The sequence below is a fragment of the Engystomops pustulosus genome, chromosome 4, assembly GCF_040894005.1.
Source record: "Engystomops pustulosus chromosome 4, aEngPut4.maternal, whole genome shotgun sequence".
Taxonomy (NCBI): domain Eukaryota; kingdom Metazoa; phylum Chordata; class Amphibia; order Anura; family Leptodactylidae; genus Engystomops; species Engystomops pustulosus.
Window position 1 is genome coordinate 76056300 of NC_092414.1, and position 26460 is coordinate 76082759.

The window sequence follows — 26460 nt, forward strand, 5'->3', positions numbered from 1 at the left end:
TCTGTTGCATTAGCCTCCAGTGTTCCTACCTTAATGCTTTTTAGATTTGTCGGTGTTACTTGTAGGCTGACCTACCAATGTGTTACTACTTCCCAGGTGTCCTATTTGTAACCTGCCAAGCGGTGAATTCACTACTCAGTCTTGATGATTCTGCTGATATTCTAAAAGTTCTGCCCGTGGAACAAGTGAAAAATATGTTACTGTAAGTTTCTGAACTTTTTGGTTTATCGCAATAGTTTCCATATTTGTTTCACAGAGCTCTAACCACCACAAAACAACATTCCAATATCCAAGCCACTTCATTTCATTGTAGGGTCATTTCTACTTTCACCACTATTTTCATTCCTAGTAAAAAGAACACCTTGTTTTGTAATGTTTTCCAGTTCCCTTGGTTATAGTTTGTTTAGCACCAATGACATGTCTATTATTTTTTCTTGCAGAGCTACCCCCTGTGATCCAAGTGCATTGTTGCTGGCTGACCTTTACTTCAATAGACTAGTTCTCTGTGGCTTTCAGGAGCAACTTGCTTATAACATCCTACTGGAGCTTTTTCAACAGTTACAGTTCAATATATCAAACGGCTCTTCAAAGGTATCTTAAATGTGCCTTAGTTTTTAGCTTCTTTTCTGCTTCTTATTTGTGCCCTTTAGTTTGGAATATGTTCACAGGAGTCCTAAATATTGATATAGCAGAACACCAGCATTTTAGAAAATAGAGCCAGAGCCTACAGGTGGTATATACTAGTAGAAAATGCTGACAAGGCATTGATATTGTCATGGGTTTCTTTTTTTGTTAAAACAAATAATTAGATTTCTGTGGAAACCAGCACCACATTAATGACATGTGGGAGTTAAAGGGGTTCTCCGAGACTTCTCTGTGACCCCTCCAGGTGTCCTGCATGGAGTTCAGCTTCTGACCAAGGTCACCGGCCATGCTCACCTGTCCCCCTGTATCCAGGGCACAGACCAGAGAGACAGCTGGACATCTGGAGGTAAATACAGGTATAATTTTTTTTAAGCAGCACCATCCCGGCTACATAGAAGTTTTTGAAAAGTCTCGGACAACCCGTTTAAGCAAGTTAAAGCACAGTTTTCTGTGGAAACAAGGATGAAAAAAACTGTGGTGAGAAATGTATTTTTAAACAAATACTTTAATTCATTATGTTGTTAAAAATCATCCAAAATAATCACATACAGTTAGCAAGTGCTGGTAAAAAATAAATAAATAAAGAACCAGACTATTATAACCAGTATGAGCACAGTAAGGAAACACTGAGTACCACCACTTGAATCTTATATAATAGTAGTTAAATGCGGGTTCAACCACTAGCTACAGAAAATTTAGATTTTGCTAGTATATCTTCATGGAGTAGTAAGTTGGTACATGTTACCAGAAGAGGTTGGAGTGTTGGGAATGCCTGGTTTGTACTTAAACCATTCGGATGGTGATGCACCCTGACACATGGCTAATATTCCTGGAAACCCAGTATAGTTCCTGCACTTTCAAGGGAAGTCCCAGAGACTGTGCTTTACTCCCATAGCCCCACAAACTACCCTGACAGCTCAGAGAATCGTCAAATGGAGACAGTGCCATAAGGGAGATAAAAATATTAAACGATAGGTGGATATATTGTAGTCGGGGTCCATAGGTTTAGGAACACTGTTCGCACATGCTCAGTTTGTCAAGGAGCACGTTGTCTATCTATCTATCGATGGCTAAGTGTAAGTAACCTAGCAGATGGGATTGCTGCAGTAGGGAAAGAAACCAAATTAAGTATTGATAACCAATTGAAGGCAATAATTAGATGGATGAAGTTTACGTTCAGTGGTAGCAAATTTTAGAACACATGTCTTTGAAGTAGTTAATGTGCATGTTGTGCAATGCGGGTGTCACAGGCATGCTGCATATCCCCTAGGTGGCCAACAATTCTGCAGAAAAAGTTGCGTATTATTTTGCCTTGGTAATCTGTATCCCGAATGCATGTAAGCTTTTAGGGGACCCCCATTGTTTGACAAACAATTAAAAATCTGTAATGGCGAAACCAGAATCATACAAATCACATATGGGAGTTGTTTGCAAGTTTTAATTATGAACCAGCTTAGTGCAGTAAAATCTGCATTAACCCTTACACGTGTTCTAGAATTGATTGAATAAACCTCATTAAATATGAATGTATTTATTACAGAAGAAATAATTTTATCAAATCCTTTTAATGTGAATGAAACTGTACTTCCTGATAAACATTATTATACAAAGCATTGAATAGTTTCCAATTCCCTGTAGGTGCGTCTGATGACTACACGGATATTCAATCACTTTTGTAATCAGCCTTCAAGTTTCCAGGTAAGGGAATACTTTCAGTGTGCTAGTTTATAAGGGTTATCATGGAGGGAGATGTAACCAGTATCTGTCTGATTTCTAGGAACCTATAACAGAGGATAATGTGTCAGTGTTTTCTATAATCCTGCAAGCTGAGCTTGCGCCTCCTAACATTTATGAATATCGAGAAAAATTGCTTCACCTTAATAAGCTAAGGCATGATCTTGTACAAGTGGCAGCAAAGGAAGATTTTAAGGAGGTTAGTTGGATACTTTTTTTTTTATATATAACTATGATGTTTATGTATAATCAACATGATGTGTGTGTTCAGATGGTTTCTTGCTTATTCTCTCTGTCTTTATATTTTGTTTCAAGGTACCATTGAGGTATTTACTGTCAATGTTGTACGTGAACTTCAGTCCTCTCTGGGACCCAGTGATTGAGCTTATTGCGTGAGTAAATATGGAAAAGCACTGTACAATATATATAGGCTTTATTTAAAAAAGGTTTTCAGAGACAATTTTATTTTAATTCTTTTTTCTTACTTTGCTTGTACTCCATGGTGTGTACTTTCTCATGCAGCCACTATGTGGGTACATTTGCTTTAAATGGAGTCATTTATGGAGAAAACAAAAAGCAGTGAAATAGTTTTCCCTTAACATACTACAGGGTTTACATGAAACTGGATGGAAGGGCCAGTCATCAGTGATTAGCAAAGTGTTTGTTACTTCCCATGGCTCTGGTCCTAAAGTGAATCTTATATTCTTTCTTGTTCATAGTTCTCATGCAAATCATATGCCAAGAAAACCTTTCTGGAAGGTGTTTTATGAACACCTAGAAGAAGCTGCCACTTGTGCTGGTAATGTACTCACATTTTTTTTTATTCATTTTATTGTATGAACAACCTTTACATAAACCATATGCATGTTAATCTACTTGACTATTTACTTGACATGCATGCAAGAATCTCTTCACATAGGCTTCAAGTATTTCAATGGAACCATGGCAGATATTGCTAATTGGTTTCTTTATGGCTAAATAATCCAGTTGACTGCTCCTCCAGTGCTGCATATCCAAAAATGTTTAATCCTGTGACATACATGAGCACCTACATTGTTGTAGAGTATATTTGCATTTTAATACAGAGTACACTAGTACTTTAACTCAAAGCTTAGTAAACTAAATTAGAATCCGCTCCATAACTCCTTTTTTTTTTTTTTTAGAAGCATCCGCAGTATCATACAGGTCATGATAGAAAAGTAATGCCCTGCCTTAATGGAAATATAATCACTCTTTACTCTCACACGAACGTAATGTGAAAGGTTATCGGTCCCCAATGACGCCTCTGTCGCTTGGTCATGGGGCAGTGAGCACACGTTGTCTCACCGCATCTTGACCATACACAGAGAAATAAAGGTCATGTCCTATATTTTGCCATGTTATGGCGCTGGCCACTTGGTTCTCTATGGAGAGGGGAGGGGTGAGCAGAGCTCATCCCTCCTCTCCAGCTCTCTGATGTGTGCTTGGCCTTAGTCCCTTTTCACTCCTACCTTTCCCTTAGACTAATTTGAGCTAAATTCATGAGTATCAAAGAAGGGGATAATGGAGCAAGGAAAGAACCAGATAATGTATACAGCTGTATATAATTTCATTCTTATTTTGTATGTGTTTATTCTGTGTTTCCTAAGACTTATTTTTTTTCTTTTGCACAGAGAGAGAGCTTCAATATGAGCAATATGTTGAGTGCGATGAAGCAAAGGATTTCCCTGGCTTTTATGCAGGAGACATTGGATATCTCTTTAGCGATGTGATGAAACAAAGAACAGATGTCAGTGAGAGGATAGATTACACCAATTTTCGTTTTCTTCTATGGAAAGCAATGTCTCATTTCCCTCACATAGTGGAACCACAGTCAAGGGACCTTTCCCCGCTTCTCCTTAGATTTATAAGGTAAAATCATTTTTATTTTTAGTAACGGAAAACTCCACTCTTTATACCACTTGAGTCTAGTGCAGTACATCACACATTCGGTGGGTCAATTGAAAGCACGCCTGTGGCTGGCTGTAGTGAGAGTGCAGTGTCAATGAGAGAGGACCACTGAGACTCTGTATACCAACTTTCCCATGGAGGATTTTGTAGATTTTTTTTTTTTTTTGAGAAACTACACAGGAAGATTAGAAACCTAAAAGATAACTTTTTTAAATATAATAAAGCAACATGCTTTTATTGATTTTAAAATGTTTTAAAGAATTTTAGAATGAGAAGGAAGTCCATTAAGTACACATTCTAATATCTGTAACATGCTTTATATTGGATCAACTATTGCAATATGTCCGTTACCCTTATTGTTTTTAGCAATGAATACTATCCAGCAGACAGTCTAGTAGCTCCTCATCAAAACATCCGAAAGTTTGAACGCGAGACGGATTCTCTTGAGGAGGAAGTCATTGATGTTGATGAAGATGTAGCAATGGAAGAGGAAGAAGAAGTGAACACAGAAGAAGAGGAGATTGACAAAACTGGACCACGGTCAAAGAAGAGCAGGAGAGCCGCCTCAAAGTAAGCACTAAACATCTGTGTTGATTTGTTGAGGTCTGCTTAGTTTTGAGACCTGTGTATACAGCATATACATTTATACATTCTATTCATTAATACTTTCATAAGGTCCTGGCAGGGCGATTGTTAAACCACAGATAGAGATCACATGACCCTCCATCTGCAGCCATTGTATGGACAGGAATGTCTGGCTGGAGGTAAAAGAACAGAAGGCTTTACTTTACATATCAAGAAAGCAGTGCAGAACTTTTAATATTTATTGGTATTTAGATGTTTATTGGTAAATTACCTAATATCCTTAGCCCCGCCCCCCAAAAAAAGAAACTTAGATATTACAAAAAACATGCGGTAAAGTAATCAACTCCTTTAATCCTTTAAGTAGATTGTTTCCCTTTTGATGATCTATATCTACTGCATTTAATTGTTACTATGAACATGCAGCAAAGATCAGCATCTGGGGCCATAGTGCTGTGTTCACACTTTTCTTTGAAAGCCTCATTAATCTGTTGCATTTGTAGGTTAGTTATCTGAGTAACACAGTCTAAAAAATGGTCACATTAGTATTTTCCGTATGAGCAGTTTTCAGTGTTTCTGTGCTCATGACATCAGCTCTCTTGTGATGTTTAACATACAGTACGTTTGCTTTGCCACATCAAATAGACCTAAGCCAGGGGTGCAGAACCTGTGAGCCGCATGCGGCCTGCAGACCCTCAGGTTGCAGCATTTTTGACTAGCTGGGGGTAGGGGGACTAGCTGAAGGCAAAGGGGAATAGCAGAAGGGGACTATCTGGGGCAGGGGTGGACTTAAACCTTAGGGGGGTTTACTGTGTCAGGAGGAGGTAGCAGACATTGAGGGGGGCTGTCTGAGTGAGAGGAGAGACGAGAACTATTATAGTCTTTACATTTTTGTACAAAGAAGCATTATTACAGTAGTTATGTACAAGAATATAGGGCGGAGTATTATAATCGTTATATTCTTGTTTATAGGGGGCAGTATTACAGTAGTTATATTCCTGTACATAGGGGGCAGTATTATAGTAGTTATATTCTTGTACATAGGGGGCAGTATTATACTAGTTTTATTCTTGTACATAGGGGGCAGTATTATACTAGTTATATTCCTGTACATAGGGGGCAGTATTATAGTAGTTATATTCTTGTACATAGGGGGCAGTATTATACTAGTTATATTCTTGTACATAGGGGGCAGTATTATAGTAGTTATATTCTTGTACATAGGGGGCAGTATTATAGTAGTTTTATTCTTGTACATAGGGGGCAGTATTATAGCAGTTATATTCTTGTACATAGGGGGCAGTATTATAGTAGTTATATTCTTGTACATAGGGGGCAGTATTATAGCAGTTATATACTTGTACATAGGGAGCAGTATTATAGTTATATTCATGTACATGGGGGGCAGTATTATAGCAGTTATATTCTTGTACATAGGGGGCAGTATTATAGTAGTTATATTCTTGTATATAGGGGGCAGTATTATGGTGGTAATATTCTTGTACATAGGGGGCAGTATGTACCTGCTGCGTGGGTTCAGACAATTTCCATCATTATTACGGTCTTGGTTGTGCGCTGTACGGTTTGTGTTGCTTATTGTACAATAAGCAAGGACAGTCCACTCTAGAAGCGCATCTTCCCGAAGTCAAAACACTCTTTATCTTTTTGTTACAAGAGGTATATATAAAAGGTGTATAAAAACAACGCGTTTCGGTGTTGTAGATGCCTTCATCAGGTTAAAACCAATATAAATACAACAAGTGTTGATCGGTATCCTTTTATGCACTAGTGGTTTCTGGGGGGGAATTTGCTCTGTACTGTGGTTTTTGGCGCATCTAGGATTTTGGTTAATGCAACCCCTTGACTGGTAGCGGTATGACAATGCAGCCCTAGGACCTAAAAAGGTTGTGCACCACAGACCTAAACAGTTCAGCATGTTAATTGACAGTTGCCTTCACTTTTATTGGAAATATCCCTCATATAAATTTATGTTTTACAGTCACTCCTTAAGCAGCTCATATTTCTATCCTAGGTTTGAGAAAGGCTCCTGATTCAGGGGCTGAAAGTAGCACTCTTGAAATAAAGTAGTTCAGTTTTTTCACTATTTTTGGTGTGCCACCGTTTTTGACTAATATTATTGGAGGACTTGACAAACCCGAGGGTAGAGCACCCTCTTTTTGGTGAGAAAGAGGCTGGCTAAAGGGTCTGAAAGCATAAAACAGATGTAGCCTTTCCATAGGCCTACCTGCTTGTCCTCCCTCTACCACTGCTTCACTTTCTTCTGGATGTAGAGGAGGAGTGTATATAATATAATATATACAGGCGGTCCCCTACTTAAGAACACTCGACTTACATACGACCCCTAGTTACAAACGGACCTCTGGATATTGGTAATTTATTGTACTTTAGATCTAAGCTACAATAATCAGCTGTAACAGTTATCACAGGTGTCTGTAATGAAGCTTTAGTGTTAATATTCATTCTTATGACAATCCAACATTTTTAAAATCCAATTGTCACAGAGACCAAAAAAGTTCTGTCTGAGATAACAATGATAAAATATACAGTTCCGACTTACATACAAATTCAACTTAAGAACAAACCTACAGACCCTATCTTGTATGTAACCCGGGGACTGCCTGTATATGTATGTGTATATGTATATATATATATATATATATATATATATATATATATATATATATATATATATATATATATATTTATTATTATTATTTTCTGTAAAAATCGTTTTCTAAATTATCAAAGGAGTGTTTTTCATTGATTTGTTTATTTTTTTTTCCTCCTTGATCTTATAGGCCACTTATTGCTCATTTAGAAGTATTTTGCCAGTTCTCTGATCCGCAGTCACTGTATCTGGAACCCGAGTTATTTAAGCTCTATAATCAGGTAATAGCTATATATACAAGGCTGGGTTCTGTCTATATGTCATTAAGTGTATTTATTTTGATGAACCTGATAAAATGCTATTTAACCTTAATCCCTGTCGGACAACTGTAAGTGATCTCCTATGTTTTCCTGTATCTATAATAGTTGTACATTTTTTTGACCCTACACTGTGTCAGTATAGTCGTTATCTGAGCCTATTAAAGTCAATGCCATCTGTGCTGTTTAGCTTTCTATTTTATGGACTGTAGAAAATGTATAACTCTGCGTCTAGTATATAGTACGGTTGATGTAATCCGCTAAAGTCCAGTTTTGTCTTCAAGTAACTTAATGGGGCACATTAACTAAAGGCTTTACCGTTATGAAAATGCACATAGCTGGTTACTGACAACCCAGCTCTATTCCACTAAGATATTGATGTCTAAAATGATGCTCCCAATCTAGCCTTAGCTAAGTGTTTGAACAAAGGAAATCACAAATGTGGTGGATGCCTCATTCTTGTTGGTTAATGGTTTTCTGTACACACAGTGTTGGACAGATCATGGGTTGAATGTAGTACTAACATAGGGCCAGTTCACAGCTCTGTTATTTCACCCAAAACCAGCAGTGGTTGAATATACAAAACAAATACAGATGATACCATTTTAGACTATCTCTGTGTATTCTACGTTTCTATTTTCACTTACAATAATCAAAGGAATAACTTGGATATGGGCTAACCCTTAGAGGGTCACAGTTTGGTTATATGAATTTTTTGCATCAGTTATCATGAGTACGAACCAGAAGTGGGTGATCACATAGGTTTCAGTCTTTCCGTTATACCTCATCTCTGTGTAGTCTCCATGCTTAGTCCTGTATTACATGAACTGAGGCAAAAAGTGGGCCCTGTGTTATCACATAATGTAAATATATCTAACTAAACAGATTTGTCTATTTTTATGGTGCTTGAATAATTTCTCATCTTCTTTCTGCAGTTGTTGTGTCATGTAAATGAAAATGTTCAAAAAGCGGCTTTGGAATGTGTGCTGAGCTACAAACACCCTCATGTTCTACCCTACAAGTAATTATTTTATTTTTTAATGGATATGGGGTATTTGACGTCTGAGAAAATAGGATTTTTTGCTCTTTGGTTTATTCTCATCTAGTCATTAAGTACACCTTACACGTTTGACTGAGCATGAAGGTGTACAGGAGGATGGTTGGGAGGAAAAGCTGTTAAAGGGGTTTTCTTATGAAGGAAAGTTGTGCCCTATCCAAGGGCCTAATTTGCTGATCAGTGGGGGTCTCACTGCTGAGACCCCTCAGATCGTGAAAACGAGGGGTCCGTCAGATTATATGACCAGTCTGCTTCATTAATATCTATGGAGCTGACGGAAATTGCCGATCTCCACCAGCTTCATTAATGGAACAGAACGGTCATGCTTGGTTGTCCTCTCCATTAATCTGATGGAGCGACGAGGGGTCGACAGCTCTGCGATCAACAGTGAGACCCCCACTAATCGGAAAGTTAGGTCCTATCCCTTGGATAGGGCCTAACTTTCCTTTGTGGGAAAACCCTTTTAACCAGTTCTTGTCTAATGTTGCTCCTCGTCGCTCCGTCAGAATGGAGCAGACGACTGCGCATGGCCGTTCTGCTCCATTTAATCTCTATGGAGCTGACGGAGATTGGTGAGCGCGGTGCATCGTCAGCTCCATAGACCTTAATGAAGCAGAAGGGTCATGTTAAGCTCCATTAATCTGAACGAGGTCCCGTGGATAGGGCCTAACTTTCCTTCGTGGGAAAACCCCTTTAACCATCTATTATCTAATGTGTAGAACCTGATTTAGGTGCCTACCAAGCCATATTATTTATATCTGGATTAAAGAATCATATCTGACTATATCTCTTTTATATAGATAACACATTGAGGTAGTGAAATCACTGTTAGAAGTCTTGTAAAAGTGACAATTTTATTGGCACAATTTATTGAATGTATTATGACACAAACATAACCTTGCATATTGATACCAAAATAACTTTCTTTTCGCATTTTAAAGGGAAAGACTTGAAAGATTGCTGCAAGATAGACATTTTAAGGACGAAATAGTCCATTTCAGCATTTCCGAGGAGACCTCTGTTGTGAAGCCTGAGCACAGAGCAGACCTGATGCCTGTACTTATGAGGTCAGCTGGTTTTAAGTTTATATTTTTGTGTCTAACTGGCTGTAGAATAAATATTTGTGTGCCAACCAATTATTACAGTAGGCCAGTGGTGGCGAACCTATGGCACAGGTGCCAGAGCTGGGACTCAAGACCTCTTGTACTCCCAGGCAGCCCAGGACCCTGGAAGGAAGCTCAATGATAATCCAAACTTCTAATTTTTACTATTGGTGTCCTCTGGTGCCTATACGACTTAAACCTGCGACAGAGCAGGGAGTAATAAGTCACTGCCTAAATTGTTACATTGGCACGTTGCAAAAAATATGTGCTTTATTGAACATCTCTTGCTTTGATCTGCTTATTTCAATAAATAAATGGGTGTTTCCTTCATAGACAGCTATAAATAGTTGGCCTTTATATTGCCTAATTGGGTTTTCTTTTTTTTTTTTTTAATTATTATATACAAACCTGCCTACATACGTTATATTATCACTACCAACACTTTTCGGATGCAGCTTATTGTAGTTTATTCTGTTTACCTAAAAGGTGGATATGTCTGTAAAATTGATTCACTTCCTTGTTTGCTACACATGATTTTTTTTTAATGGTTTTTTAACATTTTTTACCCTTTTATAGACTTTTGTATGGACGTATGAGAAGCAAAACTGGCAGCAAAACGGAGGGCAAGGCTGCCGCTGGCACACGTATGGCAATTGTTCTCCGTTTCTTAGCTGGTTCACAGAATGAAGAGATCCACATGTACCTTGATCTTTTGTATGAATCTGTGAGCCATCTGAAGGATGGTATGATCTTTTCCCTTTTTTAATTTACCTGTTGTTGTACCCTATTACTAATGCACCTCTATGACTGATAGCTGGAGTTTGTGTGTTACAAAATCTAAAAAGGGAGTTAGGAACAGAAAACATTATGCTTGTGAGAATTTAGTAAGATTGGCATTTTCATATCCCAATCCTTACCTCAGTTTCATTTCATGTTAGATTAAAGGGGTTGTTCGACTTTTATATTTTATTCCAACCTCCGGGAGGTCTGTTAAAATAAAAAAATAAACTTGTACTCGCCTCCTCTAGCTCCCCCCTCTCCCATGCCTCTGTTCATTGAAGCCATGCCCTTGTCTGTTTACGGGGCATGGCACCTCCGCTCTAACAACTTCCGGCCGCCTGACATGCCCACCCATCTCCTGGGACAAGGAATTGGTGGGTGCGCCCGGTCGGATGCCAGAGCGCAGGGGCTGTAGCCTTGTAAACAAACAGAGACACAGCTCCAACGAACAGAAGCGTGGTATACCGGGAACATCGGAGTACCGCCCTCCTGAGCCCACCTCGGACAACCCCTTTAACTTCCTGATACTATTGGCTTTTTCATCCTGTAGTAAGTAAGGAATTAAAATGTACCTAAAGTTTTTTTTTTTTTTTTTGTTAGGAAGTTATGGGGTAAATTTGCATAAACTGTGTGTAGTAGATAACTGAGGTTTTGCTTTATAGTTCTGACATTGATAAAACAATATTTTTTTCATTACCTTGCAGGAAGCTGTCTTGCTATGGTGCAGCAGTCTGTAGAACAACTCGACCTCTCCAAGTTTTTACCACTTGGGCGACAGCACAACATATATAATAGTTTGGAAGTTGCGCTTAAAAATTTAGGTCACCTGATTCTCCCATACTTGCCAAAGATACTCCAGATTTTACTTTGCATGACAGCCTCTGTGACCCAAGCTCTTGAACAGAGGAGAAAGGTAAAACAAATTCAAAGTATCAGCTTTAACTCATTTATTTTTTTTAAACCTATAAGTGTGATGAACAGGTTTTGGTCAGGTTATTGGTGTAAATTAAAGTAAATCTAAAGTAAAGTAAAAGCTCTGGGGATGTTAACAGAGCTCCCCAGTGCGGCAGAGTTATAGGCTGTTAAAGTGTGCAAGGAGCACTTACACCTCCCACCGGGTGCTCAAACTTAATTTGTTGTAGTGAGATTACATGAAGCAGAGGGATGGGGAATTATTGTGAGAGGGTCAGACAGTGTAACAGCCTGTGAAGTTGGAGCACAGAGTGGCTCTAGTAACACCTCCAGGAGTCCTTCAGGCTCATTAGCATAATTGTAAAAGTTACATTTAGAATGAATGAGGCAATTAGATAATAAATCAAAGAAGTGCACCTGGTTTATCATCCTTGATTTTCATGTAGAATTCCTTTAAAGCAGCCACTGAAGCAACAAAATTTGACTGTACTTTAGGCATGAGTTGTGAGCATACATGGTGCTCTAAATTTCTTCATTCATTTTCCCACTTGTTCTCTGCCAGTATGGTAGCTGATTTTTTTTCCAGGAAGCTACCACTAAGTTGTAGGTAAGTTCCCTCCACTGCCATGAACTTCCACGTGAAGTACCTGTGACTTCTACTGATATTCATGCACAGGGGGGAGGTGAGATGTTTAAACTCTTTCGATCAGGAACACGCCACAAGTGTTTTGCCAGTAAACAGTACAACACACGTGTTTCTTCTACTAAACACATAGTTGGGCAAAACTCCTAAGCGCAATTCAAAAGCAGCGTGTGAAAATGGCCTTAAGCTTCTTCAGAAAGTTTCATTTTCTGACCTTTAGTTGTTTTTTTCTCGCATCGAAAGCCTTTAAGGTGCTGAAAGACCAGAAAATAACAAATTGACTTTGGAATGGTGTCATTAGGATGTGTAAAGTTCTTTTTTCTCCAAGTAATTATTTTACTTAGAATTCCATGCAACTTGTTCACCGAACTTTTATAAACATTATTATATACAGACTTACATTGTACAGCATGTAATGTCCATACTCAGAATTGTTTAACTTTTGTTTTACAGCAGGTTTTCAGATTCAGTAACTCGTAGAAATGTGCCTCGTATAACAGGCAGGCACTTCAGGCAGTCATTTATCGCCCCATTAAACGGCAAGGTGTTAAAAGTTCAATAAGTTAAATACCACAGGCTTCAATCTGGGTAATGATTAGGAAACTGGCTATAGCTAGATCAGGGAAAAGACAATTTGGTTAAATTTCCACCTGTTTTAGGGCAGTTGTCTTACTGACCCCGAGAGTTCAGATCCTGAAAGTTTTTTAAACTTTGTCGTGGTGTTTATGACCTCTAAGTAGCAACTTATTTACAGAGGTGTACCTGAGAGGTCAGCCACTTCAGCTACCTAAATTGAAGTGAGAACTCATTGATCATCTATATCTTACCTTTTAAGGAGTTTTTCCTTGATCTAGATTTTGACTGCAGGGACTCTGATTATGAGAAATGTTGGTCATGTGTCCCTCTGTCCCTCAAACATCTGCTGCTGAATTTTTTTCGGCACGGATAAACGTATGTATCAGGTTTTCAATCAATCTAATCCATTTTGTTTTTCAAATGAATGAAAAGCACCTCTCTTATATACACTTCTCCATGCATATATCAGGGGGATTACGGATTAATGTGCTGTTCAGCAGTGGGTCCCCCCCAATGGACAGAGCGGCTGGTTGCGCATGTGCCTGCTGCTCTATTCATTTCTATGTCGCTCACTGTTATAATATTATAATAGTATTATATTTCTTCCAGTGTTATGGACTGTGAATGGAGCTTCAATGCACATGTCCAACCTGCCCCTCCATTCATGTTGGGTTCAATGGTGATCCGTGGTGTTCGTGATCCGTGGTGGTTCCAACACTGCGTCGTAGGGAAAAACTTGATTGCAGTCACATGTGGTACTTGCCTTGCGTTTACAAAGTGGTATTATTTCATATGTCCAAACTGCTCAGCTCTGATTGGTCAACACTAGCTACTGTACTAACCTGCTCAGCTCTGATTGGTTGACACTAGCTACTGTACTAATCTGCTCAGCTCTGCTTGGTCAACACTAGCTACTGTACTAAACTGCTCAGCTCTGATGGGTCAACACTAGCTACTGTACTAAACTGCTCAGCTCTGATGGGTCAACACTAGCTACTGTCCTAAACTGCTCAGCTCTGATTGGTCAACACTAGCTACTGTCCTAAACTGCTCAGCTCTGATTGGTCAACACTAGCTACTGTCCTAAACTGCTCAGCTCTGATTGGTCAACACTAGCTACTGTCCTAAACTGCTCAGCTCTGATTGGTCAACACTAGCTACTGTCCTAAACTGCTCAGCTCTGATTGGTCAACACTAGCTACTGTCCTAAACTGCTCAGCTCTGATTGGTCAACACTAGCTACTGTCCTAAACTGCTCAGCTCTGATGGGTCAACACTAGCTACTATTCTTTACTATTCTATCCGAGTACAAATGTTCAGAATTCAACCAACCTTGGTACTAGGCAGTGAAAAAGGTGCTAGTGTAACAAAATATCCATAGTACAGTCTCTTTAGTGTGAAAGTCAAACCATAACCTTTGCCACTCTACCGATTTATTAATATAGTTAAATAAAATGTTATTTCTTTTTATATTTTTTTCTTCTTGTTCCTCTTTCCTAGTTACAACTCAGGTTTATTAACCCACTAAAAAATTTGAGGCGTCTGGGCATGAAACGTATCATAGAGTTTTTTCGGGATTTTGAAACATATCCGTACAGTGCTGAGGAGATTGATGCTGTATTTTTTGCTGTGGTTTGGCCAAATGTAAGTATCTTTAAGAGTACAATTTAGAATGGATGTAAATATTTTCATCTCGTACAACACACACATCTATGTTACAGGTTTGCAGGATCCCATTGGAAAGTCAGCATGCTCCTTCCTTTGTCCTCCAGCTGATTCAAGTTTGGAGTCAGTCGCCTAGGTAATGGTTGATATATATTGTTGCATTGCCTTGAAAAGTTGTATTAAATTGTGATAAAGAGAACCTTTCATCAGATTTTTACCCCACTAAACTATTAGCCCCCATCAGGTAGGGTATGTAATGTCATTTCTAGAATTCACTTATTTGAAATCTAACCTAGTTTACCTAAAAGTTTTGTGAAAATGAGCTGAGACGAGTTGCGTTTGCCTGAGATGAGTCAAGTTTAAAGGATACAGATGGAGGGTGACTTGAGTCGCCCCTTTCTTCAGTTCAATAGTAGCTAGAAACATGCTTTTGGTGTCATATTAAAGATGAGAAATGTTTTGAATTGCAAGGCTTTTGGTTCAGACTCCCACCCAAAAAAAAAATCCTCCTCTTTTTTTTCTCCAGTCTCAGAATATTATATGGTGTAATTATGAAGTACAATTTGTTATACTGAAAACAAGACAGTGAATGGTTCTGTAAATAAAAAAAAGGTTAAAACGTTATGGCTATAGTAAGGTTGGGGAGTAAAAATCTGAAATGCATTAATAGAATAATGGAACGATGTCAGACTAGGTCAGCTACTGCCATGTCATAAATCTAGCGCTGCTTGTTATCATAGCTCTTATTCTGAAACTCATAAATCTGTTGCACAGCGTGTAATTAAGTTTTGTGGCATACATTATACTAGAAATATTGGGTATATAGTTTAGGAAATCTCTCTTGGTAGCTGTACATTTTTATTATTCTAATGTGTGGTTTATATGCTTTATAGGTATCATCCTCTATTTGCTAAACAGAAATCTGGGCAACCGGAGTTCGATGTGCTGCTAAATACATTTGCTCTGCTATCTACAAGAAATTTAACAGACTCCTCTGCAGCTATAGTAATAGATATAACTAGTAATCTGCTGGACACCCAGGACTCGGATGAAATAGACTTCACTCCTCTTGTTGTCAATGACTGCGTGGTTCATGATGCCGACAACATTGGTGATGGTAAGGAAGATGTTTATTTCTCTTATTGATTCTCGCTCTCCCTTTGGTAGGCTCATTCCTCATGACTTATTGATGCTTTGTTGAATTGTAGAGTGTCCATCTTATGGTATGAAGCTGGTTTTACCCCACGTGGAAGTTCTCCTCCAGTATTTCTGTAAAAGCATGCAGAGAATGAAAAGGAAATTTAAGGGACATGTGAGCAAGGAGCTCAGCATCCTTTCAAAGTAAGTATATTTTTTAGATTTTTATAGTAAGCAAGTTTAGTGTTAGATTTCATAAAGCAGCAATTAAAGAGGACCCGTCACCCGAATTTTCGGCACTAGGAGCAGCTCCTAGTGCTTGAACAAACACCTCCGGTAGCGCTATCTAACACTGCGGCGGGGTACAGTGTAATCATCGGACCTCTCGCAAAGCTGTCCGACGTATTCATGAGGGGGCGGTCCGAGGCACTGCCTCTTCCCCGGACCGCCCCGCTCGCTCCATAGGCCCTAGCCACGCCCCGCCCCCTAATGAATACGTCGGACAGCTTTGCGAGCTGACCAACAATTACACTGTACCCCGCCGCAGTGTTAGATAGCATTACCGGAGGTTTCCGGTAACGCTATCCTTCTAACACTGCAGCGTTTGTTCAAGCACTAGGAGCTGCTTACTTTAATTTGGCTGACAGGTCCTCTTTAAAGGGTTTGAAAGACATGGCTGAGGGTTTTACCAGAGATATTCCTTGCTGTAGCTTCACAGGCTGTTACACTGTGCATGAGCACTTCCCTTTCCCACTGTGTGCTTGAAACATCCTCTGCTGTTGTCAGATTACATCAAGCAGTGCTGATGGAGCAGGGGGAGAGGGAGACGGTGTGGCAGCCTGTGAATCTATATAATGGAGGGGTTCTTGTAATATTCAGAGGAGCCTCCCTAATTTAAAAAGTTTATTTTGAAAGGAAGAAAACCAGGGGTGACAAATTTAAGAAGATTACCACAGAAGTTGCAGTGCCTGGGTTTGAGTTAGTGTCCGTTGTTTATCAGGCTTGATTTCGATGGTAGATTTCCCTTAAAACTTCCTTAGGGTAGAATATGAATATCACTGATTTTACCTTTACTAGCTTAACTATGTGGTATACCAAATAATAATACCACTAATAAAACAAAGAACCCTTAGAAAGAGAGCTTTTATATAGTTCCTTTGCTGTCAGTTTGCAATATAAGGGGAATAGTTATTGACGAGTATAATATTTGTTGTAAGCAAATAAAAGTAATGCTTTCAGGACATGACATTTTACACAAGTATTTGTCATATAATTATTTCTGGCTTACATGGTATGATTTTTCCCTACAGAATTAGCAAATTCATCAAAGACAAGGAACAGAGTAACCTACTTATTAACCTTCTTCTATCGTACATGAGAACAAGTAAATTGACTCAGGTGAGTGAAGTAGTGCAATGTTGTTCTGCATAAAATTATCTTATTTGCCATTGGGGGTTTCTTTAACCCTAATATGCATTGTGTGCAAAAATGAAAGTACTATGAAAAGCCATATGATTTATTCTTGCACTCAATTCTGCTTGTAAAGCTGCTCAACACTTTTTTTTTGTTTAATATACACTCACCAGCCACTTTATTAGGTACATCTGTCCAACTGCTCGTTAACACTTAATTTCTAATCAGCCAATCACATGGCGGCAACTCAGTGCATTTAGGCATGTTACATGGTCAAGACAATCTCCTGCAGTTCAAACCGAGCATCAGTATGGGGAAGAAAGGTGATTTGAGTGCCTTTGAATGTGGCATGGTTGTTGGGGCCAGAAGGGCTGGTCTGAGTATTTCAGAAACTGCTGATCTACTGGGATTTTCACCCACAACCATCTCCAGGGTTTACAGAGAATGGTCCGAAAAAGAAAAAACATCCAGTGAGCGGCAGTTCTGTGGGCGGAAATGCCTTGTTGATGCCAGAGGTCAGTGGAGAATGGGCAGGCAGGTTCGAGCTGATAGAAAGGCAACAGTGACTCAAATCGCCACCCGTTACAACCAAGGTAGGCAGAAGAGCATCTCTGAACGCACAGTACGTCGAACTTTGAGGCAGATGGGCTACAGCAGCAGAAGACCCCACCGGGTGCCACTCCTTTCAGCTAAGAACAGGAAACTGAGGCTACAATTTGCACAAGCTCGTCGAAATTGGACAGTAGAAGATTGGAAAAACGTTGCCTGGTCTGATGAGTCTCGATTTCTGCTGCGACATTCGGATGGTAGGGTCAGAATTTGGCGTCAACAACGTGAAAGCATGGATCCATCCTGCCTTGTATCAACGGTTCAGGCTGGTGGTGGTGGTGTCATGGTGTGGGGAATATTTTCTTGGCACTCTTTGGGCCCCTTGGTACCAATTGAGCATCGTTGCAACACCACAGCCTACCTGAGTATTGTTGCTGACCATGTCCATCCCTTTATGACTACAATGTACCCAACATCTGATGGCTACTTTCAGCAGGATAATGCGCCATGTCATAAAGCTGGAATCATCTCAGACTGGTTTCTTGAACATGACAATGAGTTCACTGTACTCAAATGGCCTCCACAGTCACCAGATCTCAATCCAATAGAGCATCTTTGGGATGATGTGGAACGGGAGATTTGCATCATGGATGTGCAGCCGACAAATCTGCGGCAACTGTGTGATGCCATCATGTCAATATGGACCAAAATCTCTGAGGAATGCTTCCAGCACCTTGTTGAATCTATGCCACAAAGAATTGAGGCAGTTCTGAAGGCAAAAGGGGGTCCAACCTGTTACTAGCATGGTGTACCTAATAAAGTGGCCGGTGAGTGTAGATATTAGTCCATCATGTAGGATGTATGCAACTGCATCAGACATGTTACCCAGCTTTACCGCAGGTGCTCAATTTTTCAGGTCTCCTCAATATTAACTTTCATCTGGCTGTTCAGACTGTACATATACGGTCTGCACATATTTAGCCGTCAAACGTAAAAGAGTTTGTCAAAGAAAAGAGTTTGTGATAATCTAAATTGTCTATTCTTTTACTATTAGGACACAGAAGTGGACATTTTGGAGACTGTTCAGAACTTGCTAAGACATTGTTTGAATCCCACAAGTTTCCTGAAGCCTATAGCCAAACTATTTGCTTCACTGCAGAACAAGTTTAGCCGGCAGACCCTTTGTACTACATTTCAGGTACCATATACAAGTAGTTGCCTGGTCTGCCCATGTACTATAACCGTTTAGAATATGTTTTAGCTTACATGCTGTATTCTTTCTTTCAGGTCCTATCAGAACTTGATCCTAAATTGGAGTATATCACAGATGATGTTGTTAAGGTTTGTAGCGGTCAGTTTCTGAATGATTTATTCACGTAAAATCTTTGCTTCAACTTATTTTCCTAACATTTCTATTTTTCCCATAGTTAAATGCTTTTGATCAAAGACATTTGGATGAAATACATTTTGACGTCAGACTAACGGCTTTCCAAAAAGCGACCTCCTTTATTAAAGAAATGAAGTCGATAGATACTAACTATATCCTCCCAGTTATGTACAGTTGTTTCCACACAATCCAGGTAAAGTACGCTACTACTTTTCAGATATTTTGTTAAGGTTTCTGACCTCTGTTTTCATCCTGAATTTCCAGTCATTTAGCTGATGTGTATAACATTGTGTGTTTCAGCTTGGTGACATGTCTTTGAGTGACAACGCAGTGCTTCTTCTTACCGCTGTAATGGAGCGGCTGGCAGCAATAAAGCGCTCAGGTCCACATTTCCAGGAGCTCATAAGCCGCAATTTGCTTGAGAGCTTGAGGAATGGTCTAAAAAGTAAAGTTGAGGTACGTGAAAATTTTTGGCTGCTAGCTTTCTCACATTATCTCTGTATACACATGTCCAACAACCACTGTATATGCATGGCTGGCAAAGACTAGTTTTCTTTTCAAGCCATCAATGAAAACTGACATTTTCATATTTTAAAAAACTTTTTTTCCCCTCCACTTGCACAGGACCATAATAGTTGCACCTCTTGTGCTGTCATTTACCTTCCATCTCCTGACATTTATAAAATATTTTTAACACAGATGATATTTGGTTGTACCCGTTGTAATCTACATAACCCTTTTCTATTACCAGACTATTAAGCACGATTACACTATCTTGCTATCTAATCTGATCAGAACATTCCCTAAAAATCCAGAGTTCTCGGACTTGGTTCAGCTGACAAATTACACTGATCCCGAAATGGACTTCTTTGAGAATATGAAGCACATCCAGGTATGTGTAGTATCTGTATTCAATAGTTTCTGTAAAGTACTACTTTTGAAAACTGTTTCATCATAATCCAGTGATTTTCCTTGTATCTTTTTATAATGATTTTGTTTTCAATAGATGCACAGGAGGGCTCGAGCATTGAGAAAACTGGCAAAACATTTAAGTGAAGGAAAAGTTGTGCTGTCCTCCAAATGCCTGCAAAATTACATTGTCCCCTATGCAACCAACACTATATTTGATGAGACTATGCATAAGGTATGTCTTGTGTGTATATTGTAGAAAATGTAAAGCTAGCCATTCAACCCCCATAATGGTGAGACGTGAAAGTGCCTTAATGATAGATGCTTTTTAGCTTTTCTGCATCTGATGCAACAGCCCTAACTTTATTCATTAATGAGGTTGGCTACAGATAAGGAAATGTAACGGTAAGTACAATACTCTATAAGGGTCACTAATAGTGTGTGTACCCTGGTAAACTTTCTCTGCAGTGGAAGCTGGGGCAAGATTCGGAACTTCTTGTGACTTCCCGTTTCCTGCAGACTTGCAGTTAAAAGGTCTGTGCAGTCATTACTGTATGTACACACTTCTGTGATAACCACCCCCCATATCAGTGGTATACGGTGTGTGCCAATGTCTATGACTTGTCATGACTATGGTAGGAAGAGAAAGTTTACATTGTTAAGTACAATATGGGTGACCCTTTTAGGGAACTGTACTTACCCTGGTAAACATTCTTATTAGTGGCCAGCCCCTTTATGTCCATTACACATTCTGCATGGAAACCCCCATCGGCATTCTGGGCTGTGTTTATGTTAAGTATACAATTTCTCCCCATGGAGATCTTTATAGTTTGTGGGTGAGTTCTGGAATTTGTGATAGCACTGTTTTAAGCCTATAACCAGTTTTAAGCCTACAACATTTCTGTAGTATGAGGATTACAGTCCAGTAAGGGCTTGCATTCCTATTTTGGGAAATTTTGTTTGCTAGTGTAATTTTCAGCTTTTGCTCTGCTTGTATTTCTTTTGGAGATTTTAGGTATTCCTTATAAATATCATTTTGTCACTCTGGTCGTTTTTTTCCAGTATGAACACATGCTCAGCGCGTCCGTGGAAATGATTGGCTCTGTATGTAAATGTGTGTCCTGGTCTTCATACACATATTATTTAAAACATTACATTCATGTGCTGCAAGCAGGAAAAATCGATCAAAAGCTTGGCGTCAGGTATGGTGTAAATTTTTCTTGGTGTTTTTGTTGATGTTTTAGGGCGTGGTGAAGGTCGGCCATGGTGGGGAATACTGGTGCAGGGCCCTGGGTTTATTAGGACTGGACCATGATGGACCATTTTAAACAATTTCCCTCACCAAATCTCAATTAAGAATTGCATTTATAGTTTTGGAGGGAAATAAATTGGGAACTGCTTAAAGGAAATCTACCACTAATGATTAAAGAGCTTAAGCCCAGCATACCCTTACAATCCATAATTTCCTTTAGAAAAAGTCTCCTATCTGTATGTAAATGAGCCCCTCTGGGATCCGGCATCACGCCCTGCAGCCCTTTTAACACACCCACCCAGGAGGTAGCTGGCAGATTAGAAGCGCTGCATGGCCAGGATAAAATTATTTTTCTGAAGGACCAGTCGATACTTATCGTTTATAAAGGTATGCCAGGCTTCAGAGGTTTATCACACGGAAATCCTACTCTGGAATGATGATATCCAATGCATTCCACCTCCAGCGCAACAGCTTCTTCTGTATTAGCACATCTGTGTGCTGTCGGTTTAGTGGATACATATGGCAGACCCCTTCTCCACTATTTAGCAGGTCCCCTTCACATAGAAAATGAACACACAAGTCATAAGCAGAGAATGGAGTATACATGTGAGTTCTTGCTATTAAAGAACATTTTGGGATAACATCTATATAGATAGAATGCACTATAAAATCAGGCTTTAAAAAAAAAAAACACTCTGCAAAACCACACCAAAATCTTTAAAGAGGTATGCACCCCACACTCTGATTTAGAGGGTATAAACCAAGTACTATTTGTTTTTTTTCTATGTAAGGTGGAAATGTAAATCACTTGAAAAATGTTTGATTATATCGTTGATGTTTTGTACAGCCTACTGGTGACGGTCCTCGATGCCTTTCATTTTGATCGTGAGACATTACAGAAACATCTTCAAACGGCGGACACAAAAGACGGTGAAGACAGTAAAACTGGTAAGCATTTTACATGTCATTGCAAATGTTGTTTTTGTCTATTGGTACTTGATCGCTGCCTCGCTCGTTACCTTTATAGATGTAAAAGATTCCATGAATGATGTGGAGGATGAGTTGGAGATGGAGATGGAGCCTGAGGAGGAGGAAGAGCAAATGGAAGTTCAGGAAGCAGACTCCAGCAATACTAACGACACCCCTTGTAAAAACCAAGGCAAACCTGGCCAAAACAAGCATTTCTTTACATATCCACGAAACAGAGACGATCTGGCATCTTTTATTACTCATATTCAGCAGACTGTAACAAATAACATCTTACCAAAGCTGCAGAAGATTTTAGATGCAAAGGTTGGTGTTCTGTAGTAAAGTATATTGAACCACGTGAGATTTTTGATCAGGTAGGGTCATCTTCAGATGTCCCATCTTCAATTCATTTATATATGTATACGGCTCCATGTATAGTTTACATGTTTTCTGTATATTCATTGGCAATAACATAGTCAATCTCCCTGAACACAAAAGGGACAGTGGGTCAGGCAGATATTCCGATATAAATTTGTAAAGAACATTTTATATTTAATTTTACAGTACAGTACAGTGCATCCCAATCCCACATAACCCTTAACCCCCCCCCCCCCACCACCACCACCACGACATTACATACAAGATACAAAACACAATGTTACAGCGTATTACCCCTCCTTTAAGGATCCCAATCGGCCTTCACAGAGTCAGCTAAGCAATCAATCTGCTAGCATTGACATTTGGTAAGAAAGACTGCCCCGCAGCTTTACTAGGGAGACCCAACACGTCCATCTATCTTCCCCAAAATTATTCACATTTTTATGGCATTCTCTTTTCAAGTAGACTCCTCGTTCCACAACCTATACTGTACCCCTGATACACGAATTTATGGTTGTGTAGTGGCCACTAAACTTGGTATTTACTTAAGAAATTATCCAGGAATACAGGTTTTACTTTGTATTAAAAGATTTCTTTTAAGTATACCATTATCCTTGCAGGTAAAGAGGGATGAAGAACACAAATCGGTGAAGAGCAAAGTAGTTAATGATGAAGAAGTGGTCCGTGTTCCTATAGCGTTTGCTATAGTCAAGTTAATGCAGACACTCCCACAAGAAGTTATGGAAGCCAATCTACCCAGGTATTATTTAGCTACCTGGAAAGAAATGTTCTAGGCAAAACTGCAACCTAAGACCCCTTGCACGTGACCGTATAGCATCTGTATCTGCAGCTAGCATATGGCCGCTAAAGGATTGCATTGCTCCCGGTTTGGGGAGCACACACGTGTCACCATACCATGCCATCGCTGGAAAAGCCGTAAGAAAGGCTTGCCTCACCCCTCCATCTCTCCTGCCGAACGTATGCTATGCCCGGGTCCCGGTACAGGCGTAGCATCCGTTTATGTGAAAGGAGCCTATTTCTGTTACAGTATTTTCCTTTCACCCCTCTTCCAAGAGTTTTCATTGTTGTGGTCCTCAGATCAGCAGACTTTGTTTTATGAGCCCTTCTGTTCTAGATAGAGGGAAGTAATTCCGTGTATGATACAATCTAGGCTTCCAGAACTGCCTTTAAATGATAATATGATGATTAACTGCAACTTCTTTTGTGTATATTTTTTAGCATCCTGTTAAAGGTGTGTGTTCTCCTGAGGAACCAGGCACAGGAAATTCGTGATATTGCAAGAAACACTTTGATTAAGATACTAGAAACACTTGGGCCTCGATATTTTCATTACATATTGAAAGAGATGCAGACTGTCCTAGTTAAAGGATACCAGGTAATGGATGGTAATCTTGGATACCCATGCAAGCCATGATGCTGTGAAATATAAGGAAGCATATTTATCAATCTGTTTTGGATTTTAATTAAAGCTTTTAATTAAAAAAACATAATGCACTGGACCTCATTTCTCAAAGGGTTTAAAGAGGACCGGTCACCCTGAAAATTACTTAAGTAAGCATTTCCTAGTGCTAAGACGCTGCTCTGCGCTGTTCACTACAAACGGCGGACCGCTCTCAAAGCCTTCTGGCGTATTCATGAGCAGGCGGTCTAAGGCGCTGCTTCTCCCCTGGACTGCCCCGCTCACTTCATAGGGCAGCGGTGACTGCCGCACGTTATGCGGCAGTCGCCACCCCTAAACCTGCCTCCTCATGAATACGCCGGACCGCTTTGAGAGTGGTCCAGCATTTGTAATGTACAGCGCAGCAGAGTTAGTTAGCGTTATCGGAAACTCTAACATTGTAACACTGCCACGTTTACTTCAGTAAGCAGCTCCTAGTGCCACGGTGACAGGTCCTCTTTAAGACCTATTACCACAAAAGTAATGTGGCCTTATAAATAAGGAATGACTTTGCCAGAAAGAGTGTCTCTTACTGACATTTTGCCACATGTCCATAATTTCTGTATCATCTGGTCATCTGGGGAAGGCTTTATAAGCCTGAATTGCAAAATGTGTTATTTTATTTGGAATGAACTTTTTAATTATAAAGTTGCATTGGCAATTTAAAGAAAATATGATAGATGATAGACTACTAGTACTCAGATGAGGGGTTTGTTATTTTCTGGAATGGCCTGAATATTTATACAAAATAAGCTTTTAGACAAATGCAAATAAGCCTGGGGAGGTGCTCCAGGGACTTTATCGTAGCTCCTGTGTACTCCTTCATTTACAAATTTTTTCATGAATTCATTAATCATAATTTCCAAATTGCAGGACTTATCTTATTAGACTTCTGGCTGTTTAACATTCCAAAGCATGTGTCCAATGTTCTTTGCAGTCTGTATGTAGCTCATTTTCACCAGACTGTTGGGCTTTACTCTCCCTCCCCTCTTTTTTCACACTGCATCCGTAGATAATGGCAGGAGATTCTGATGTTTTGAGAGTGAGATGTTTATCATAAGATCTTTTATTTTATCTACCGACAATGCTAGATATGTTAGTTAGTATATGGTCAGTTAGTATATGTAAGGGGATGTGGCTGGAGGAGAGGAGTCTCAGGATTGAGCTGCATCACGCTGAACTCTCTACTGTGAGAAGGAAGGTGGGGCATGGCTGAGCAAGCAAAGCCTCACAGAGTGTTATCACACAGGGCTGTCTGCTATGAGGTCAGAGGAGAGGGGGCATGTCTGGCACACTGCCATCCTGGTGTATGTAACACAGGATCATGCATGATGGATTCTAGTGAGAAACTCTGCCTTGTGTAGCCATCCATGGTTTTAGCCTTTTTAAAGTCAGTGAGCAATAAAGTAACTAAAAGCCGCTAACTTTCAACTTTGATAAATCTGCACCAATATGTGTGCCTCATGCATTTATAAATTGTAAGACTACTTAAATGTTTCTCTTTCCCCTTTTTACCCATATAGGTTCATGTTCTAACATTTACTGTAAATTTATTACTGAAAGGCCTTTCCCCTAATTTGAAGTGTGGAGATTTGGATGGTTGCATCGACTCTCTAATTCAGGTATGATATTGAAATCTTCTGTAGACTTAAAGGATGTGTTAACATAGTGTCATTTTTTTTAAGCAAAATTTGGCTAATTGGGTTGCTCCCTGCCATGGTATCAACAACAGTGATTCCATCACAGAAACCTCATTTTCCTCCCATTGAAAGCAATTGGGAATAGATTGGGGGTAAATCAGATTTTGAGTTAATACCCTCAAAAAGACTGCACCAATAAACTCTAAACAGTCGGTTCATGAAATCTGCCCTGTGCAATGAAAATAAAATGCCTACCATATAAACACAAGAAAAATCTGGTGAAAAACCCATACCCTGCTTATATTCGAGTCTATAAAAATAAACTCAATACTCACCTCGATGGAGCGTCAGGATCCGTGCTGACATCATAGTGTGTGTGAGTGGCTAGCACAGGACCTGTCATTGACGGCACGCACGCTATGATGTCAGCAAGCGGCTAACGTCATAGTGTGCGAACAGACCTGTAGATGCCAGGAGCAAGAGGGGGACCTGCAGGGTATTGCAAAGGTGAGTATTGAGTTGTTTTTTTTTGTGCTGGGCATATTGGGACAGGGGAATGAACTGGCTATATATTGGGGGGGAGGGATTTGACTCGCTATATATGGGGGCATGGACTGGCTGAGAACCACTGAGAAGGGCGAGCACCCAAACTAAGCTTCTTAAAGTGGTGCAGCTGTGAACTTGATTAAAATATGGGGGGCATGGACTGGCTATATATGGGGGGGGCCTGGACTGGCTATACATAGGGGGGGGCATGGACTGGCTATATATATGGGGTGGCATGGACTGGCTATA

The 26460-nt window shown here is 39.7% G+C and overlaps 1 protein-coding gene across 1 annotated transcript in view; it reads left to right on the forward strand.

Annotated features, from left to right (window-relative positions):
• UTP20 (UTP20 small subunit processome component) overlaps positions 1-26460 on the forward strand; it is a 59884-nt gene that overhangs the window by 12521 nt on the left and 20903 nt on the right. The window contains exons 15-44 of the mRNA XM_072146363.1: positions 97-202; positions 441-591; positions 2284-2343; positions 2423-2578; positions 2695-2771; positions 3099-3178; positions 4032-4269; positions 4675-4878; positions 7710-7800; positions 8772-8857; positions 9835-9960; positions 10573-10739; positions 11481-11689; positions 14408-14551; positions 14629-14708; positions 15466-15689; positions 15781-15913; positions 17020-17107; positions 18726-18869; positions 18959-19012; positions 19099-19251; positions 19359-19514; positions 19810-19950; positions 20065-20202; positions 21030-21169; positions 22067-22167; positions 22247-22512; positions 23187-23326; positions 23806-23962; positions 25549-25647. Of these exons, the coding sequence (XP_072002464.1) occupies positions 97-202; positions 441-591; positions 2284-2343; positions 2423-2578; positions 2695-2771; positions 3099-3178; positions 4032-4269; positions 4675-4878; positions 7710-7800; positions 8772-8857; positions 9835-9960; positions 10573-10739; positions 11481-11689; positions 14408-14551; positions 14629-14708; positions 15466-15689; positions 15781-15913; positions 17020-17107; positions 18726-18869; positions 18959-19012; positions 19099-19251; positions 19359-19514; positions 19810-19950; positions 20065-20202; positions 21030-21169; positions 22067-22167; positions 22247-22512; positions 23187-23326; positions 23806-23962; positions 25549-25647 (4109 nt within the window). The remainder of the gene's footprint in view (positions 1-96; positions 203-440; positions 592-2283; positions 2344-2422; positions 2579-2694; positions 2772-3098; positions 3179-4031; positions 4270-4674; positions 4879-7709; positions 7801-8771; positions 8858-9834; positions 9961-10572; positions 10740-11480; positions 11690-14407; positions 14552-14628; positions 14709-15465; positions 15690-15780; positions 15914-17019; positions 17108-18725; positions 18870-18958; positions 19013-19098; positions 19252-19358; positions 19515-19809; positions 19951-20064; positions 20203-21029; positions 21170-22066; positions 22168-22246; positions 22513-23186; positions 23327-23805; positions 23963-25548; positions 25648-26460) is intronic.